The sequence below is a fragment of the Alosa sapidissima genome, chromosome 3, assembly GCF_018492685.1.
Source record: "Alosa sapidissima isolate fAloSap1 chromosome 3, fAloSap1.pri, whole genome shotgun sequence".
Classification (NCBI taxonomy): domain Eukaryota; kingdom Metazoa; phylum Chordata; class Actinopteri; order Clupeiformes; family Clupeidae; genus Alosa; species Alosa sapidissima.
This window is the reverse complement of record NC_055959.1, coordinates 27,369,998-27,389,444: the sequence shown is the minus strand read 5'-3', so window position 1 is coordinate 27,389,444 and position 19,447 is coordinate 27,369,998. Positions and strand designations below refer to the sequence as shown.

General features: G+C 44.7%; 1 protein-coding gene across 3 annotated transcripts in view; it reads right to left on the bottom strand.

Annotated features, from left to right (window-relative positions):
* Nucleotides 1-19,447, bottom strand: part of asic2 (acid-sensing (proton-gated) ion channel 2) — a 387,486-nt gene that overhangs the window by 42,203 nt on the left and 325,836 nt on the right. For all 3 annotated transcript variants that reach the window (XM_042084878.1, XM_042084877.1, XM_042084876.1), the window contains one exon: nucleotides 13,211-13,361. In XM_042084878.1, the coding sequence (XP_041940812.1) occupies nucleotides 13,211-13,361 (151 nt within the window). The remainder of the gene's footprint in view (nucleotides 1-13,210; nucleotides 13,362-19,447) is intronic.

Genomic DNA, 19,447 nt, shown 5'->3' with positions numbered 1-19,447 from the left:
TTAACAAGGGAAGACATGCGATTGGATAAAAATGTATTGCATGCCCTTACTATTTGTTCACACAATCTGTCAATCAAATATAGCCTAGTCAAGAACGATCGGGAAGGAGAAGAAGAAGTGAATAATAAATGGTAAAGTAAAATGTTATTAAAGACACTATTATTTTTCATTCGTTTGAAAAGGCTTTGAAGGCCCTGGCGGTCCGCCACTGTGTGCGAGGTTGTTTCTGTTTGTGTGTGTGTGTGTGTGTGTGTGTGTGTGTGTGTGTCTGTGTTCATGTTTGTGTGTGTGTTTCTGTGTGCATGTTTGTCCGAGTATGCAAGTGTAAAATGTGCCATTTTGAAGCTGTGTCCATTGTGAGCCAGCATGTGTCACTCCTGATAATCTCCCTGCAGATGTGGCATCTTGTTGGGAGACAAACCTGTGGTGTCTGTGTGTGTGTGTGTGTGTGTGTGTGTGTGTGTGTGTGTGTGGCGCGCTTGAGTGTGTCTGTCTGTTTGTGTGTGTGTGTGTGTGTGTGTCTGTGTATGCGTGTGTGTATGTGTGTGTGTGTGTGTGTGTGTGTGTGTGCGTACGTGCCTGTGTGACTACCACCATTGTCCCATCGTTGCCCTCCCCACATCAGAATGTTTCCCACCCCAAGCATATCCACCCCCCTGCCCCCACCTCTGCCAGCTCACAGCCCCACACCCTGCACCCCTGTGCCCCCCATGTCTGACATTTGAGCTGCAGCTCCTCCATGTATGGGCCTGCTGCATCGCCCTGCCACCTCCCCAAAACACTGCCACTTCACATATCAGTCAGTGGCCATGCGCTCAGGCCATGCTCTGGTGAACACACAAACACACACAGACAGACACACGCAAACACGCACACACACACACACGTGACATACATTGCCTCATACACAATCTCATACAGCACAATCTTACTCTCACTCTCATTCTCTCTCTCTCTCTCTCTCTCTCATTCTCTCTTATTTTCTCTTCCTGTCTGTTTGTAACAATCACACATCCCTTCCTCAATCAATAAATCCACCTTGACCCTCCTTTTGTCCCATGTACAGCACAGCTCCAAATGCATACCAAGAGACAGATGAAAGCCTCACTCTTTGACAACACACTCACTGCTCAGCAGCACTACGCAATAGAGGGATCCTTCCATGGAGCCGAGCAGTCACAAGCAAGAGAGCGTGTAACAAATTAAAAAACACCCGAGTCTGATTCACGTGTCCTTAGTGGGCAACCATGGCCCCCGGTCCACACAATTTAGGGATGCTCAAACTTTAAGATAGAGCCATCTTGCAGATCCAAGTGGCTTTGATGATGCTGCTGGACACAGACAGAGGCGGTCCAGGGAAGGGGACGGACCATGGGCTTGTGGTGGAGTGTGCACTCCAAAAAAAACAAGACAAACAGTAAATAAATAAATAAAAATAAAAATCCATGCTTGTTGAAAGGGATCTGTCAAGCAAGGGCTCAAAATACCACTCGTTACTGCTTGGCGAGGAGTTCATGTTGCAATTCCTGTCGACTTTGATTCAGGGCTTTGCGCTTTTGATTTCATGCTTTGGGATTCTGAGGGGCTCACTCTGACAAACCATTCACTTGCACATGGGAGAAAATACCAAAAAAAGAAGATGATGATGATGGTGATGATGTGGATGATAATGAAGAAGAAGAGGAGGATGAGGAAGGTGATAGGAAGAGAAGGGAGAAGAAATAATGCGGGTGAGGAAAAAGAAAGATTAAAAGGACTTCACAAATGGACCACCATGACAAGGCAAACAGAGAAGATTAAAAACAGCCAAATCACCCTTCTTCCTTTGATGCCTTACCAGCATGTGGGAGGTTATTATGGACAGAAAGAGAGAAAAAGAGAGAGAGCCAGAGTGAGAGAGAGAGAGAACATAAGACAGAGTAGAACAAAAATAAGAGTGAGGGTAAACGCATCGTCTTGAAGCAGTTTTAGCACTTTCTCTGCATGGAGGCCCAATAACCTTGGGCGCTGTTTAAGAGGGTAAATCAACAGCCCAGAACAGGAAGACATCTAAAGCGAGAAATCTAACCGGAGAAGCCAAAATGTTTCCAAAATGGAATTACAGAAACACAAACCAGAAAGAAAGGCTTGCATTTACATTTACGTTTACATGTATTCATTTAGCTGATTATTGTCAACATATAATAAAGGTGAGCAGAAAGATGAAAGAAACCAATTTGGAGAGGAAGACTAGAGAAAAAGAGTCAGAGAAACAGAAGAGAGAAGAGTGAGATGGAAGACAAGAGGACGAGGGAATGGTGAGAGTGATGGTGTTAAGATTGGGAAAATGAAGTGAGGGTTAGCGAGGAAAAGCCAGGGAGAGGGAGAGAGATAGAGACTGCATAAGCTGGTCCTGGGAAAAATGAGAAGGAAAATCAGTCAAAGTCAAATCAAGTCCAATTTTACTGTTTCATCAGCATAATAGATTCCCTGGAGCCTCTGTTTATGTGACTGTGTGTGTGTGTGTGTGTGTGTGTGTGTGTGTATGTGTGTGTGTGTGTGTGTTTGTGTGTGTGTGTGTGTTATCACTAATCTCTCTCACATTTTGCTCTTCTTTTCTTCCCTGTCTGAGGAAGCACAGCTGTGACACAGAACTTCAGTGCCAACACTCAGCCAAGCAGACGTCATACTGATAAAGCCAAGCCAACACAAATGACTCTCTAGTTTTTACACTCTCTCTCTCTCCCTCCCTCTCTCTCTCTCTCTCTCTCTCTCTCTCTCCCTCTCTCTGTTTTTTGTGTTTGTGTGTGTGTGTGGGGGGATGTGTGCATGTTTGTGTCTTTGAAAAAAGACAGACAGGCAGACATATATTAAAGAGGGAAATAGAAAAATAGACGGACGGATGGACGTTTATGCTTGTCCATAAGTTTTGTATCCAATTTGTGTTCAATCAGAGACTATTTAATCTAAGTTTTTTTTAATTATTGAGATTATGGTCTCTCATTTTTTTAATTATTGAGATTATGGTCTCTCATTTTTTGTCTTTTCCTGGAGACAATGAATATTTCAAGATGTATGGCAGACTGCTGTGTCCTCTCTACCCGGAGAGTGTTTGTGGTAAGACATCCCGTCTACACATCTCTGGAAATAACACAGAATACAGAGTCAAGCACCCAACATTGCAGGTATATAGACGTGAGTCTGACAGGGACTGAGAGAGAGAGAGAGAGAAGAGGGTGGAAGATATTGGAGAAGTGAGTGAACGAAGACGTGTATGGAGGGGGGAATGGAGGAAGGGAGAGAGAGAGAGAGGATAGTTGATTTTTCCCTGTGGCTTTGCTCAATCCATAATTTTCTATTAAAGATTTCACACTCTCGCCTGGAGGAAGGCAGCAGGGAGAAGATGTGTTCATTCAAGTCCAATTCACACACACCTTCCCCTGCCCCCTCCCCCCCCCCAACCCCCACACAAATAACATCCCACACGTCTGTTATGCCAGAGAGAGGAGAGGCAATGGGAAACGCACACACAGCCCAATGCAGGAGGGAGGCATCCTGCTGGCCAGATGGTGGAGAGAGGCCAGAAGTGGGGCTGGTTGGAGGGAGGGGAGGCGGCAGTAAAGACAGAGGGGATCAAGTGGACGCTAACACCTGTGGCAAGGCCGATGCTCTGCGATAGACAGCAGGTGTAGGGGTACTTTATCCATAATGGAGGAGGCAGGGCTCACTCTCTCTGTAGCTGCTTTCAGACACGTCCTCCGCAGTATATGCGGAGCTTTGTCAAACAGAGGTCCAACCCTTCATGTGATTCAGATATGATGCTAACATGCTGACATTATGTGGTCACATGTGTGAACGATGCCGACACACATTAACAGAATCTCTGTGGGGTTGAACAGGTTGAACGTGGTTGAACACGCACATGAACAGAATCTCCGCATGTTCTTCACTTCGTTTAGACACGAGCTCATTTACATAATGTCCGTCGGAAATACTATGGAGGGGAGTAGTGTAACAGCTGGCTAAGTTCGGAATTCCAAATGGCCGGTTATGTTGTTTAGATATACGGCCCAACCGCTTGACATCCGCAGAACATGCAGACTTACACGTAGGTCTGAAAGCAGCTCGTGTCTGAGAGAGAGAGTTCTGGTGGCCTGAGATGGACATAGCCTCGAGATTTCAAGCTAAATGCGAAAGTATTAGATAAAGCACTCCAATGGGAGCTCAATCACCAGCCGTGCCAGGAGGAGAAACAACAACTCACGAAGAGAAGGAAGTCGCTCCGACCTCGGAAAACCTTTGTGCTTCTTTCTTGGTGTCAGGCTGAAACTTTAAACCATATGTCCATAAACCAGTAGATTCGGAGGAAAGAAAGAGTGTGTGAGAGAGAGGACCACAAGGACGCGTCAATAAGTCATCTGTTGCGAGGGCGACATACTGTAACAGCAAACAAAATTCTGCCAAAATCAATAGCGCAAAAGCTCGAATGCATGCCTCCCTCTGCCCTGTCATTCTAGTTACTTCTGCTTTCTCACTGGCTACCTCTTCATCCCTCTCTCTCTCTCTCTATTTTCCTCTTTCCCAGCACCTCTGCCAAAGTCTTGACACCTGTTTCTTTTTCAGTCCATTGCCTGAGTAATGAACAGCTCCACTTGCACACTGACACACTCTCTCTTTTACACACACACATGGGATCCTCCTGACGAGAGACACTCCAGTGGAGGTCTGCACTAATCTGTCTGGGGAGAGGAGAACCACAGGCCCCACAAGCCTCCAGGGGTACACACACACACACACACACACACACACACGTCAGACAAGAAGAGATGGAGGCCAACACAGAGGTGTTGGCTGGGGAGGAATAGGAGATGATGGCAGTGGTGTCATATCGTCTCGGTCCTTTCATTATCCTACAGTGATGGGGCCAGTGTGTGGATCCACAGACAGGTTCTGCCTGACCGCCGTTCTGCAGACCCGTGGGACGACATGCTAAAAGTGCTGAGCTGTCAGTCTGTGTGTGCTAATGAAGCACTGCTTAGCAAACATGGGGGCAGGTTCTGGTCTCTCTCTCTCTCTCTCATTCTCTCTCTGAGCTTACTCACTGGCTGACATGTTACTTGGCCACAGCCTGACTGACCACAAGCATTTTTATCACTCCTCACCAGTAACAGACTCCACATTCAAAGATATAGATAACGACAAAGACAACATCCTTACCCAACATTACATATTAACTCACAACATTACAAAGCTATGATATTTTGTGAACAAGAGCCAACTTTATAAATGCTACACATTGTTAACACAACACAACTTTATAGATTCTACTGTATGACTAACTGCTAACCACACACCACTTGATATGCTATTCATCTTCTCTGTAGGCTATGGTGTATTTTGTAGTATACAGAGGTGTATCCTCAGGGGTTGATAGCATAATGATTATGGAGCTGGGCTAGTATGCAGTCTAAAAAAGTTGTGGGTTGAATTCCCGGCTTCCACCGTTGTTCCTTTCAGCAAGGCATTTAACCCAAGTTGCTCTGGGCACGATGGCCCTTGTAATATAATTGTCATATGTAAGTCGCTTTGGCTAGAAGTGTCTGCTAAATGAATAAATGTAATACTCCAAAACGTTTTGAGCCCAACATGTCCCCACACGCTAGCAATTCGTCATCTGCCAACTATTACCTGGGCACAAACAATTCTCTGCTGTAGAGTAAGAACCTTTTGATAAACACAGGCAAACACTCCTGCCCATCCTCTGGCTATTAGTCATAGATAATGCACAGCACCCTTTAAACGGTGCAACTGTGATGGTGTTGCAACCTGCAGCTAATAGGAGAAAGCCGTGTATGCTACGTAACATATTTCCTCTGTTTGCCCTAAGAGGACGGCACTGGGAAATGGCAACAAACTGAAGCGTAAGCACTTTCACACAGGGTAGCTGTAAAGAAACACCCAGTTGCCGGAGAGTTTTTAATCTCGCCGGGAACGCTTGATTTAGGGCTCGTCGGTTCCGATGCCGCCGGCTAAGGTTTCCAGGGAACTGTAACCGTGAGCGCTCACACACTCTCGGCTTCCGTGCCGCTTTGTCAGAATGTGTCAAATTGTGCCTGTGTGCTTGTGCCAGGTCTTTTTCATCACCGTGACACTTGCAGTAAATTGCATATGCATGGGGGAAGCCACCACCCTCTGAAATGTCAACGCTTCTCCATCTGCGGAAATCTGGCTGTCTCCATCTCTTTTTCTCTCTCTCTGTCTCCATCTCTTTTTCTCTCTCTCTCTGATTTGCTGCGTCTCCTTGCAAGCTGTTGTTTCTCTCTAGCGCACCCACACTCATTGCCATGGTCCCTCAACTCATGGATTTTTGAGAACAGCATCGATACATGCAGACTCACAGATACATCACCCAAACACCTGCTCTCCATCTCTCTCTCTCTCTCACATACACACACACACACACACACACACATACACACACACATGCACACGCCAAATTGTAGAGAATAAAGGAGCGACACACACACATACACACACCACACACATGTCATACAAGCTGACTTCTTCAATGATGAGACACTCACAGGAACTCCAAACAGGAACCTGAGGCCCAGAGAAGTGAGAGGAGAGGAAATGAGGAGAGGTTATTCCTGAGCACTGAGGGAAGAAGTCTCTGAGCGCTACACAGGTTGCTCTGCCAGGCACCACAGAAGCTTATTCAGCCCATGAGACACCCTGTTAACTCAGCCACAGACTCATACATAACAAACCTACAGGTCTGGCCACCCACACAAAGAAGGGGTGAGAGAGAGACTTTGAAGGGGTGTGAGAGAGAGAGATAGAGAGGCATATAATGCTTTAAGGAGAGAAAGTCAAGTAAGATGTATACTGTAAACCGTCAAGGTCAAGAACATAACCACCATCACCAACCAAGCTCGGACCCTCTTCATCTTGCAAACACTCTGAACAGTTTCTTCAACCGGTTCGACACCCATGACCACACTCCCACCTGTGAGGAACTTCTCAGAACCCTCCCCTCCCATGAACCTCACCACCCGCCCTTCACAGAGGAGGATGTTCAGCAGCAGCTGGCCAGGTGCAAAGTTGGCAAGGCACCAGGGCCAGACGGCATCCCGGCAATAGTGCTGAAGTGCTGCGCAATGGAGCTCTCTCACATCTTCCACTCCATCTTCTGGGAATCCTACAGGACAGCAACAATACCCACCCTCTGGGTCCGGTCGCACTCACCCCAATAATCATGAAATACATGGAGAAAATCATACTACAACTCATCTTACCTGCTGTCAGCACACAACTGGACCCATACCAATTTGCATACCGGCCGAAAAGGGGGACAGAGGACGCAGTGGCATGCCTTCTTCACTCCCTCCTTCACCACCTCCAGACTCCCCATAACTTTGCCTCAGTTCTGTTTGTTGACTTCAGCTCCGCATTCAATACAATCCAGCGCCATCAACTCATCAAGAAACTACAGCACCTGAATGTCACCCCTCTCCTCATCCACTGGATAAACAACTTTCTCAGCAACAGGCCACAGACAGTGAAAATAGGGACTACAACATCATCAACCATCATCACCAACACTGGAACCCCCCAAGGTTGCGTACTCAGTCCCTTCCTGTACACACTTTACACAAATGACTGCCAGTGTTCACTACCCAACATCACTTACTACAAATATGCAGATGACACAGCCATAGTAGGACTACTTACAGACAACAGTTCCATCACAGCCTACCACCAGTCCATCACAGATTTTGCACTGTAGTGCTCTGATAACTACCTCCAACTCAACATTGACAAGACAAAAGAATTGGTCATTCATGCATCAAAATCACCCCCTGGACTCACTCACATCACCATCCATGGCCAACCAGTTGAACAGGTCAGCACTTTCAAATAGCTTGGTCTCACCATTGACAATAAGCTTAACTTCAATGAACATGTCACCATTACACAGAAACGTGCACAACAGAGACTGTATGAAATACGCAAACTAAGATCACTGTATGTTGCCCCCCATCTCCTTCTGCTACTCTACAAAAGCATCATCCAACCCCTTCTACTCTACTGCTCCCCCTGTTTCTTCACCATACTAAATGTCACCAGCAAGAACAAACTCATTAAAATCTCACACTTAGCATCCAAGATAATACAGCTTCCCACCCCCAGCCTCACTGATGCAAATGACACAGCCACCACACGCCTTGCACGCACCATAGTAAGCAGCCCTGACCATCCCCTGAACCGATTCTTCACCCTACTCCCATCTGGCCGCAGATACAGAGCCCTGGACTGGAAAAAAGCACACTTTAAGAAAAGTTTTATACCCTCAGCAATCACTGCACTAAACAAACTCCTGTGACAATTACCCATTCCCCCTATCCTTTTGTGTTTTATGTTGTCTGCACTGTCCACCTTTTTGCTTGTATGGTGTTGAGGAGGGAGGGAATTGGGGGGGGGTGTTATATGTTATATGTATGAGGCTGTGTACATCCTGCATGGAATGTAACAATGATATGTGTGAAAAAGAATATCCTTATAGGACAATAAAGACTCTATACTATACTAGTAAAACTTCAAATAAAAGTCCCAAAAACAGTCCCAAATAGATGCCTGTTTCTTTTACACGCCTGGTGTTGCTACAGGTTTGGATAAATAAAGGCCAGTTTCAGTTTGCATTTAATCTCCTAAAACCCGCTATATCGCCTGTTTAAGCCAGTTCTATGGAGCCGATTGTGCATGCTACGTTATGATAAGATGGCATTAATAAAGACTGCGGTGGTGAAAGCTCAAAGTTCAAAATTGTTGCCTATGCTATGTCCGACTCTGACAGTTCAAATCATGCATTTGTTTAAAATTTGCGCATTAGGCAAAATATTTTATGACAAGGATAGGCCAATGGTAAGCCTATACTCGTTTTTATGCCGGCAACAAAACAACAGGGTTCACAAACGTTATTCTTTTTTTGGTAACACTTTACTTGACAGTATCGACATAACACTCAACACTGTCCTGACACATGAACCCTAACCCTAGCCCTCATCCTAACCCTAACTTGTTATGACAAAAACCGAATGTCACTTAAAGGAATACGCCACCCCTAGGTGTAATTGGGTCACTCAGCCAAAGCGTTTTATAGCCAAGCCAGCCATTGTCCTAATCTAGAAACGGCCCGGTTAGCTTTATCTTAGCGTAGTCGCTGTAATCCGGCGATTCCAGTTAGCATGTCGTTGCTAAAGTGAATAACCTGTACATTCACATCAAGTACAAATATCAATGCAAATTAACACGAAGGGATTTACTAGACCAATTTAGATTTGGAACTATTTTCGGGCATAGCACCGGCAAAGCACCGCTGCCAGGTGCAAAGACATCACGCAGCATCTGAAAACCCTCAACTTCCGGCAATACACCAGCGTGACTACCAAGTTCTCTGCTACTAGGCTGACACTGACATGTGGGCTTTCTCTAAGAGTTCTAATGGCGATGAATATGGAAGATTACACGATAGACAAAGATGATGACTTTGACTACCAAGATCCAAGACCCTTTTCGAACCTGAGTTCACTGAAGAGGAGTTGCGAGCTTTGGATCTGGGAAGAGAGGACATTGCGACTAGTCAAGGCGAGTCGGATGAGAGAACGAGAGCAAACACGAACTGGTGGTGTGAGTGTGGAGTGTGCCAACCCATGCCGACTAAAATGGAGTGTTTGTGCTGTGCAGAGTGGGATAAAATACTGCCATCGATGGTGGGCAACGCTCCTGAAGAGGAGCGTGACCGCACTTGTGTCACTGCTACCGACGACTTCTCAGCAATGATCCATCCTGCAGTCCTCCGTTTTTTTTTCCCGGCGCGATAAAGTGAACTGGAAAACAACACACCGAGTGGACCCAGTGGACAACTGTCCACAGAGTAAGTAAAAAAAAAATGCATTGATGCTGCGTGATGTCTTGGCAATGTCCTGGCAGCAGTGCTTTGCCGGTGCTATGCCCGAAAATAGTTCCAAATCTAAATTGGTCTAGTAAATCCCTTCGTGTTATTTTGCATTGATATTTTTACTCGATGTGAATGTACAGGTTACGAGAAATAATTTATTAGTTATTTGATTCACTTTTGCAACGACATGCTAGCTGGAATCGCCGGATTACAGCGACTACGCTAAGCTAAAGCTAACCGGGCCGTTTCTAGATTAGGACAATGGCTGGGTCGGCTATAAAACGCTTTGGCTCACTCATCCAACTCTAGGGACTGCGGGGAGTGACCCAATTTCACCTAGGGGTGGCGTATAGAGTCCCGAAGCCATGACGTAGCGTTGCCAAGGCAGCAATTTCACTGGATCTAAACAAATCAATCTAACCATTGAAATCGTCATAGCGGTGGCTTTCTTAATCTATTTCAATAATTTTACAACGTTTCTAAGACGTTAGTATATTTTTTTACACTGTAGGAATCACATACTACAACATATATTCATACCAACATGATCAAATTCGTGACTACAGAGTTTCATTTTAGCATGGGTTTCCTCCGTAAAAGAGACCTGCATGTAACTTCACAGCATGCGGTTAAAATCCTTAAATTCACGGACGTGTTTTGGCTTAATTTTTTTGGCAAAAAACAGCCGCCAGTCTTTGAGAAGACGTGAAATATCCACTGGAATTTTGTTTCTTTCTATTACACCTGCCAGGGAATCCGTGTTATGTGGCTAAGCTGCTGCCTAGCAGGTAAAACACGTTTAAAGGTGCCATGTGTAATGTCTGCCAAAAAATCAATTCATACTCCACATTCCATAAAAGATGGGGCAGTATAGCTCCAGAAAGTGAGTTTGTCTACCCTAGAGTAACAACCGAGACACGTGTATTGCAGTTTGGCTGGCGGTTATGTTACCCGCATACTGCCTCCCATGGCCTAAATAATTGCATAAATAATTCCTGAACGGTTTTGGGCTGAAAATGCAACTGTATTTGACAGAGGACAGATATGCTGCTAGTGTCAAACATATTAGCTTTCAGTGGTAGAATCTCTTTGTAAATTACTTTTGATTAAAACGTATTTAATCCGCCCTGGCTATCTCCGCTATTTGGATCTTATCTCAATCAGTGAACAACATCTCACCACTAAATTAATGATAATCCGTAATTGAAGCTTATCATCGGATACGGATAGCCTAGTCATATGGGTAGACATTCTGTGTGTTTGAAATAATTAATTCAATAATATTTTCCTTCTTTGCAGAGGAAAAGTTTTGTGTGAAGGGAATTAAAGGCCTGTGTCATATAGACGCCTGTCTCAAATACTAGCCGGTGCAGTTTGGCGATTTGGGAAAATAAAAGCCCGGGCTATTATTTGAAGTTTTATACAGTTAAGAACAAAATTATTCATACCCCTGGCAAATATTGATTTAATGTTGTTTTTCTCTTGACCAATATGTTTATTCTACCTGAAAATGACACTGCCACATGGCAAAAGGTTGTAAGACAATGTGGTAGAAACATGGTATCCAAAAAAAAGCAGTTTTATCTTTTTTTTTACATTTTTATGAAAAATGGCATGTCCAAAATTATTCATACCCTTTTTAAATAATCACTGGAAACATCTTTATTTTCCATCAAAGCTCTCAAAATGGTTCTTATAATACCTACCAAGCCTCTCCATGACTCCACAATGATTGTAGATCACCTTTCTAGCAGCAATCCGGGTTTTAAGGCAAGAACGATTATTTGCCATCACTCTGGCCTTGTACTCACTTTTTTGACAGGTTGAGGTCTGGACTCTGGCTGGGCCACTCTGAAATGTGACATTGTTCTCTGTTAACCATTTCTTGACTTGTTTGGCTGTATGTTTTGGATTATTGTATGCTTTAATGGGTTTAATGGTCAAATTATGCCTATTGGGACAGGTCTCTTGGCAAATAATCGTTCTTGACTCAAAACCCAGATTGCTGTTAAAAAGGTGCAGTCTAGAATCATTGTGGAGACATGGAGAGGCTTGGTAGGTATTATCAGAACCATTTTGACAGATGTGAATGCAAATAAAGATGTTTCCATTATTTAAAAAGGGTATGAATAATTTTGGACATGCCATTTTTCCTAAAAATGTTAAAAAAGATGAAAACGCTACTTTGTTTGATTCCATGTTTGTCTCATATTATCTTGCAACCTTTTGGCATGTGATAGTGCCATTTTCAGTCAGAACAAACATATCAATAAAGAGAAAATCAACATCAAATCAATATTTGCCAGGGGTATGAATAATTAACTATGACGGTAATGCTTTGAGAGAGAGAGAGAGAAAGAGAGAGAGAAATAAATATTTTGTGTGGTGGGGTTTAACACCTTTGATTAAGGAGTTTTAATTAAGAGCAAAGAAAATTGACATTTTTACGGCAACATCAACTGTGTGGTGCCACACTAGCAGTGACAGACAGCCACCCGGGCTCAGACCAGCTCAGACTGGAGGAGTCCTTCAGCCTACCGCTGCGCAGAGACCACTGTGCCCGGCGCCCGTGAAGTAAAGAGGGAAATGAAAAAGGCTGCCCACGGTTGGATACTCCCCCCGGCTGTCTTAACAAGGAAAACACTGATAAAACAGCCATAAAGATTGTGACAACAGACTTTTTCTTGCAGTTTAGGAACAGGGGAGTGTGGGGAGGTTTTGCTGTGCTGATGGCGGGTGAAGTTAGAACAGGGGCTGTCTGGCGCTGAACGTTCGTTCTCTCTGCTGGCCAGAGATAAAGCAGAAGGTGGAAATTTATGACAGCGCTTATAAACGATGACACCCGTTTACCTGATGGTGAAGTGCACTGGGTTTTGCGATGGCAATGTGTCACACGGAACATTTGTTTTTACTGTGTGTGAGTGTGTGTGTGTCTGTGTGTGTGTGTGTGTGTGTGTGTGTGTGTGCGTGAGTGTGCGTGAGTGTGTGTGTGTGTGTGTGTGTGTGTGTGTGTGTGTGTGTGTGTCTGTGTGTGTGCGTGAGTGTGTGTGTGTGTTCCCAGCACAAAAATGCATGAACATCTGTCTGGGTTGATAAAAGTGGTCACATAAATTATTCATCTGCGATTCCGCTTGTAAATGTAATGTATTGAAATTGACAAATTGTCAAGTTAAAGTTAAAGTCTTTAAAAGTTTAAAAAAAACAACATGTTATCAATCATACATGTAATATACAGTGTCATGCAGTAATGAGAGGCATGTAGATGTGTACCTGTCTCGCCCCACACAGGCAGGTACTCGTCCTGCTGGATGTCCAGCATGATCTCCAGGCCGTTGCCCGTGCCTCCCTTCATGGTGGTGCGCAGACTCTTGCCCTCCTCGGGGCCATTAAACATGTAGCACTTCCCATAGCGGGTGAACACCTGCGCACACAGGGAGAGAGACACAGAGAGAGAGACGGGGTTAACACTGGTCAAGGATTCATGACCTGGACTGATTTACTGACATGTTTATACGTATGATCTGCAATGCGAAAGGGGGATGTGGGTTAGGGAGAGAGGGAGAGAGAGAGAGAGAGAGAGATAGAGAGAGAGCGAGAGACTGACATCACCACATTGCCACAAACAAGGTCAGATCAATCAAGGACAGATTTGCCTTTAAAAAATTCTGCTACAGTGAAGCTTATTTTCTGACCTGACACACACACACACACACACACACACACACACACACACACACACACACACAGACACACATACACACACACACACACACACACACACACACACACACACACACACACACTTTCTGTTTGTCCAAAAAATGGCAAAAAAGCAAGGCAGCCCATGGCCTCATCTCCGCCTGCGATGGCCAATGACACGGGAGAATGAACCACATCACCCGCCTGGTACCACCCAAGCAGCCCTCTCACCACCACCACTGTGCAATTTCCCCATCTGGGCCCAGTGGGACAGTGGCAATAAGGTGACCTCAGAGGCATTGTCTGCAGATTTCCACTAAAATGGAAGAAAATACACCCGTTGGTCTGGTCTGATTCTCAAGTACTGGCTTTTACCAGGGGCCCGGGGTGTAGACAAATCCCATCACTGGTGAGTAATGGAGCATGGGGTGACAATAGCCCATACACACACACACACACACACACACCCACACACACACGTCCCACACCTCCTCCGCCTCCAAGTTACCTTCCTTTTAGAGTGAGTGCATGTGGATAGATGGATGCCATGCGAATTGTGGTTGAGGCTAAAAGCAACAAAACTTGAGGGAGAGAGAGAGAGAGAGACAGATTGATAGAGAAAGAAAGAGAGAGAGATGGAGAAAGAGAGAGATGGAGAAAGTGAGAGAGATTGTTTTGTCTGTGTGTATGAGACTGAGAGAGGAGAAAGATAGAGAGAGAAAAAGAGAGAGGAAGAGAAAGAAAGAGAGAGACTGTTGTGTCTGTGTATGTATGAGACAGGGAGAGGGAGAGAAATAGAGAGCTATCAGAGATACAAGACAATTGGAGCAGCAAAGGAACTACAGCGGAGCCCTAGATTATAAGATTATACCAGTGGGTCAAATGAGAGTGAAATAACACTGTGTGTGTGTGTGTGTGTGTGTGTGTGTGTGTGTGTGCGCGCGCCCGAGTGTGTTCATGCCTATGTGTGTGTGTGTGTGTGTGTGTGTGTGTGTGTGTGTGTGTGTGTGTGTGAGCACTGTGCCATTTGAACAATGCTGTTCACCAAGTAATTGAGCAGAGAGCAATGTAAAGGTTGGTGTCAATCTGCTTGAATTTGTGCAGCTGTGCTATTTGAAGGAACAATGCAGCTGGTGAAATAAGCCCCCCTCTCTATTACACTCTGTCACCAGAGGTCATTCACAAGCTTACAGCAATCACTGGAATTGATGTTGTTTTATTTGACGCTGGTCAATAGTGTGTGGGTTATTTTATTTATCAGCATTTAGATAGATAGATAGATACTTTATTGATCCCCAAGGGGAAATTCAAATTTGAAAAAAAATAATCCTTCTGCACAAGAAAAACAATCAAGCAGCAGGTCTGACTCTCAGTGGTTTCACTTTATAAACAACCGCACCACACTGTCCCATGATATCCGGACTTGCAAACATTTGCCCGAAGATTCATCTAATTTTTCATGCGGAGGACACTGGCTGAAAAATCTGCATCTGCTATCAACCATCAAGACTGCCGCTTCCATGACAGTAATTATCCTAATGGTAAGCAGGTTAAATAAATGATGAAAAGCTCATCTGAGGGATGGAGTGAGAGAGGAGTGGTGGTGGGAGAAACAAGCACAGCTCAGCTTGTTTTGACAGCGTCGGGCAAAGCACGCAAATATGTAAACGAGGTGGGAGAGTTCCAATCCCGGCGTATGAATAATAATCACAATTATAAACCTCTGCATAATTAGCCCACACACACCGATCCATCTCTGACTTCCTCTCTGGCTTGGGGCTTGTTTGTCAACACAAGGGGTTGGAGAGTGAGATGGGGTAGTTATTGATGGGTGGAGAGTGAGATGGGGTAGTTATTGATGGGTGGAGGGTGAGATGGGGTAGTTATTGATGGGTAGAGGGTGCACGTGCATCCCTCTCTACAGGTGGAGTTACTTCACCTCTGTGCACTGGACTGTTTGGGGGTGTCATCCTAAAAAGGGTCCTTGTGTGACAACACCATTTTGGTGACTTTTGAACATTCCAGTAAAAAGATGCATGCAATATCACAGTTAGCGTATGGGACATTAATTTCACAATATTTCCCGTGAGGGAAATTTGGTCTCTGCATTTATCCCAATCCGTGAATTAGTGAAACGCACTCAGCACACAGTGAACACACAGTGAGGTGAAGCACAGACAAATCCCGACGCAGTGAGCTGCCTGCTACAGCAGCGCTTGGGGAACAGTGAGGGGTTAGGTGCCTTGCTCAAGGGCACTTCAGCCGTGCCTACTGGTCGGAGTTCGAACTGGCAACCCTCCGGTTACAAGTCCGAAGCGCTAACCAGTAGGCCATGACTGCCCCTGCTTAACACACTGCTCTGACGTTACTGATACATTCTGGACATATTAGACACTCTATTAGTCTCTTTGGGCATTACACTATAATGTTATTTTCAAACGCATTCCCAGAACATCATTTATCATGTCTAGCATAAGTTCCATTCCTTCGATAACACCGCCCTGCCCTCAGATGCTCATCCCACCTGTTGTCTATGGCGTCCCGAATGACTTGGTAATCTGGGATCAGTGCCAGAGGAAATGGAGAACCCTGCAATGCTGAGATGGCTGAGTCTGGAACAGTGGGAGGGTGTTTAGTATGATATGGCTGCACCTTGAATGCCCCCTTGGGTCCCTAGCTCTGCCTAACATTGTGCTCCTCATGCGAAGATAAGGATCTACTGTACATGATAAATCAATAGCTGCTCAGGGCTGTAGATACAGTAGGCCTAGACAGTTTCTCCATATTTATCGAGGTCATCCTTCTTTGTTGGAAGGTAAGGCTGCACGAACATTATCAGCAAGTTACTAGATTGTGTGTATTTGTGTGTGTGTAAGAGTGTGTAAATGTGTGTGTGTGTGTGTGTGTGTGTGTGTGTAAGAGGGTGTAAATGTGTGTGTGTTTGTGCGTGTTGCTCAGTATTAGTTTTTCAAGGCAGTCTGTATATTTGAAGAATAGATGCAGACCGTGTTATCTTTCTTTTAATGAGCATCTCTCTAAGTGTATCAACTTGAATTGTTAATAGCTCTAGGCAATATTTTAATAAATTGTTAATTCATTGAGTGTGTGTGTGTGTGTGTGTGTGTGTGTGTGTGTGTGTGTGTGTATGTGAGTATTTAGTACATTACTTATAACATTCACCTCCTATTTCTCTCTATTTCTCCTCTTTCTCTGTCCCTCTGGGTGTGTGTCCAAAACACCCTCGCAATAATACTGTATGTTAGAGAGTGTCAGGAGAGGTCAAAAACAGCAGTCCTTTCTCTCCTCTCTTATTTATAAACCTGTGAGATTGGTTTCAAACATTAGTAGCCCTGCAGTCTACACATTCACCATAGGAACTTTCACCAAGACATTATTTTAACAAATCTTCAAATTCATCTAGACATTTACACAAAAAATACAATCCAATACCGCAAGACCACCAAAGTTTTGCAAGCCAATATTCCCACAGACAGCGAATCGATTCTTATCGAATAGTTTTTGCTCGGGGAGCACCATGCACCATGCTCTCGGTCTCCGCTCATCTCATCAGCGAACAAGGCATTCTGCTCTGTGCAGTCAACAAACCAATTATGTCCTTAATTTTGTTTATGATAAATACCAGAGCTAGTCGCTTGCCCTACCTCTTAGGTTGCTCTGTTGTGCCAGAGATTAATAGAAACATGCAAGCCATGATATTCACAACAATGACGGGCAGTGCAAAGTGGTTGAGGGATTATAAAGGAAGAAAAGGTCAAGAACGAAAAAGGTCTGATTCAAACCGTTTTGAACCCTTCTGTGATAAAACAGGAGCTCACTCAGATCTGTTGTGAGGTGTTCATTTCATACGGAAATTGGCATTATTGGCAGCAGAGGTGTATCTCATGAACAGGAAATACAGCCCGAACTACAATTAGCTCAAGTGTAATGCAATAGACAGAAAGCATTAACACCCTTTTCCCCCAAAGGAGAGAACAGCGTACAGTAAGGAGGACACACATATAAATGAAGATACCTTAAACCTAATGAGCCTCTCTTAAAATATTCCACACCCACTGAGCACACATTGTTTGAATGAGCCTATTCTCAGGGTTAGACATCCCTACCCCACCTAATGCGTGCCCAGGGGGGAATCTTGATGCAATGGTACCAGCGGGGTTAGTGTACCAGTGTGGTCAAGAGTGAACATTTGACTGCAGTTCAGCATACAGGGACCCATCGTATCAACACACCCATCTGACACAGACCACACCGGACTTCCACAGATAGAGGACACTGGGGCACTTTCCTGTTTGATTTCATCTGAGTTTTTCACCTCCTCTGTCCCCAGTCACTGTCACCTACCTGTCATCCAGTTTAGATCAATTTTGTCTAGACACTATCTAGTCCAGTCTGGATAGTATCTAGACTGGACTCTAAACTGCCAGTCATCAGGCCTCATCAGATCTGCCTGAGAGACATTAGCTATAGCCTCTATCTAGGTCCTGAGCAATGCCCTCCTGAGAAATGACATGGTCCAAAAACTTTTTACAGATCTCTTAAGAAAATTGCACTTAGCAGGAGACAGCTTTGAGTTGTAGTCCATCAACTGATCAAACTACTCAAGGAGAAAGTACTTGTGAAGCAAACTCTTTTCCCATCAACCCAGTATTGCCAGTGCACAGTCCTCTGCACTTCCCAAGCACCCAAGCAGCAACAACATCTATTTTCCAACAGTGCAGCCAGTCATCCAAGAGACCGAGCAAGCTTGGAGTAGCCATCCAAACGTAACGATTCCATCCAAACGTTTCCTGTTGTGGGAACATCAGTGGTGCCATGTCACCCTCAACGCTCCCTTTCAAAAAGTTTTTTGAAAATGTTATGTTCATGTTGTGAAATTAGCAAAATGATTGTGGCAAGTTGTTAAATTAGCCTTTGGCCATGCGCCATAAAATGACATTGGAACTTGGGAAGTTTTTCCTGCTAATTGTAAAACTTGGGTTTTATTTCTCACTGTCGGATCAGAAAATGGCCTTGTTATCTCGGGTTGCATTAAGGATGCTTGGCAGTGTGGAGGGAACAGGGACATGGCTGCCAATTAGACTCCAAACTCATTAGGCAAATCTCGAGAAGAGAGACAACAATCGAGACGAGGAAAGGTCTTGTGTGAGCGGAGTGACCTTGTCTCAGAGGCAAAGGATGGGGGGGCAACGTCTTATACGACAAAATGTCGCCGATGGCACCGGTACTCGTGTGACCTTCTGCGACTGTGTCAGGTCATCGTTAGCGTGAGAGGCCGTTTTGTCTTTAGGTAATGTGACAGGCAGAAGGAGAAGTGGAGGTGCCTGTGATGCCTGACCTTATTACGGTTGCTTCATAACACCGGCTTATTAACTCTCATTATTTCCAATTTAAAAAAGATATTCTAAAGGTATTCAAACACCATGGACTGTACTGTGAGACTGATGTAAAGAACTGTTCATATCGGCTTCCTTGTTTTCCTTTCATGTTTTCTACCTACATTCTATCTCTTTTTTCGTCTCTGGTTATTGTGTAGAAGCTTGCCTACAGTCTTTGAAACCCCTGAACCAGGTATTTTTTTGCAGTGCCACACTTTCTTTCACAATTACTTTTTAGTTGTTCTCTGGGTTTTTTGGACATTGTCAAGAGCAGAGGGCAGCGCGGGGAGTCATGTTCACGCAGCGATGGTTGTCAGCCCGGTCACATCCCGAGGCGAGAGGGAGATGACACGCACGGCAAATTATTTTTAGCTGTGCCACTTGTGGATTTATCCCAAATGACAATTCACTT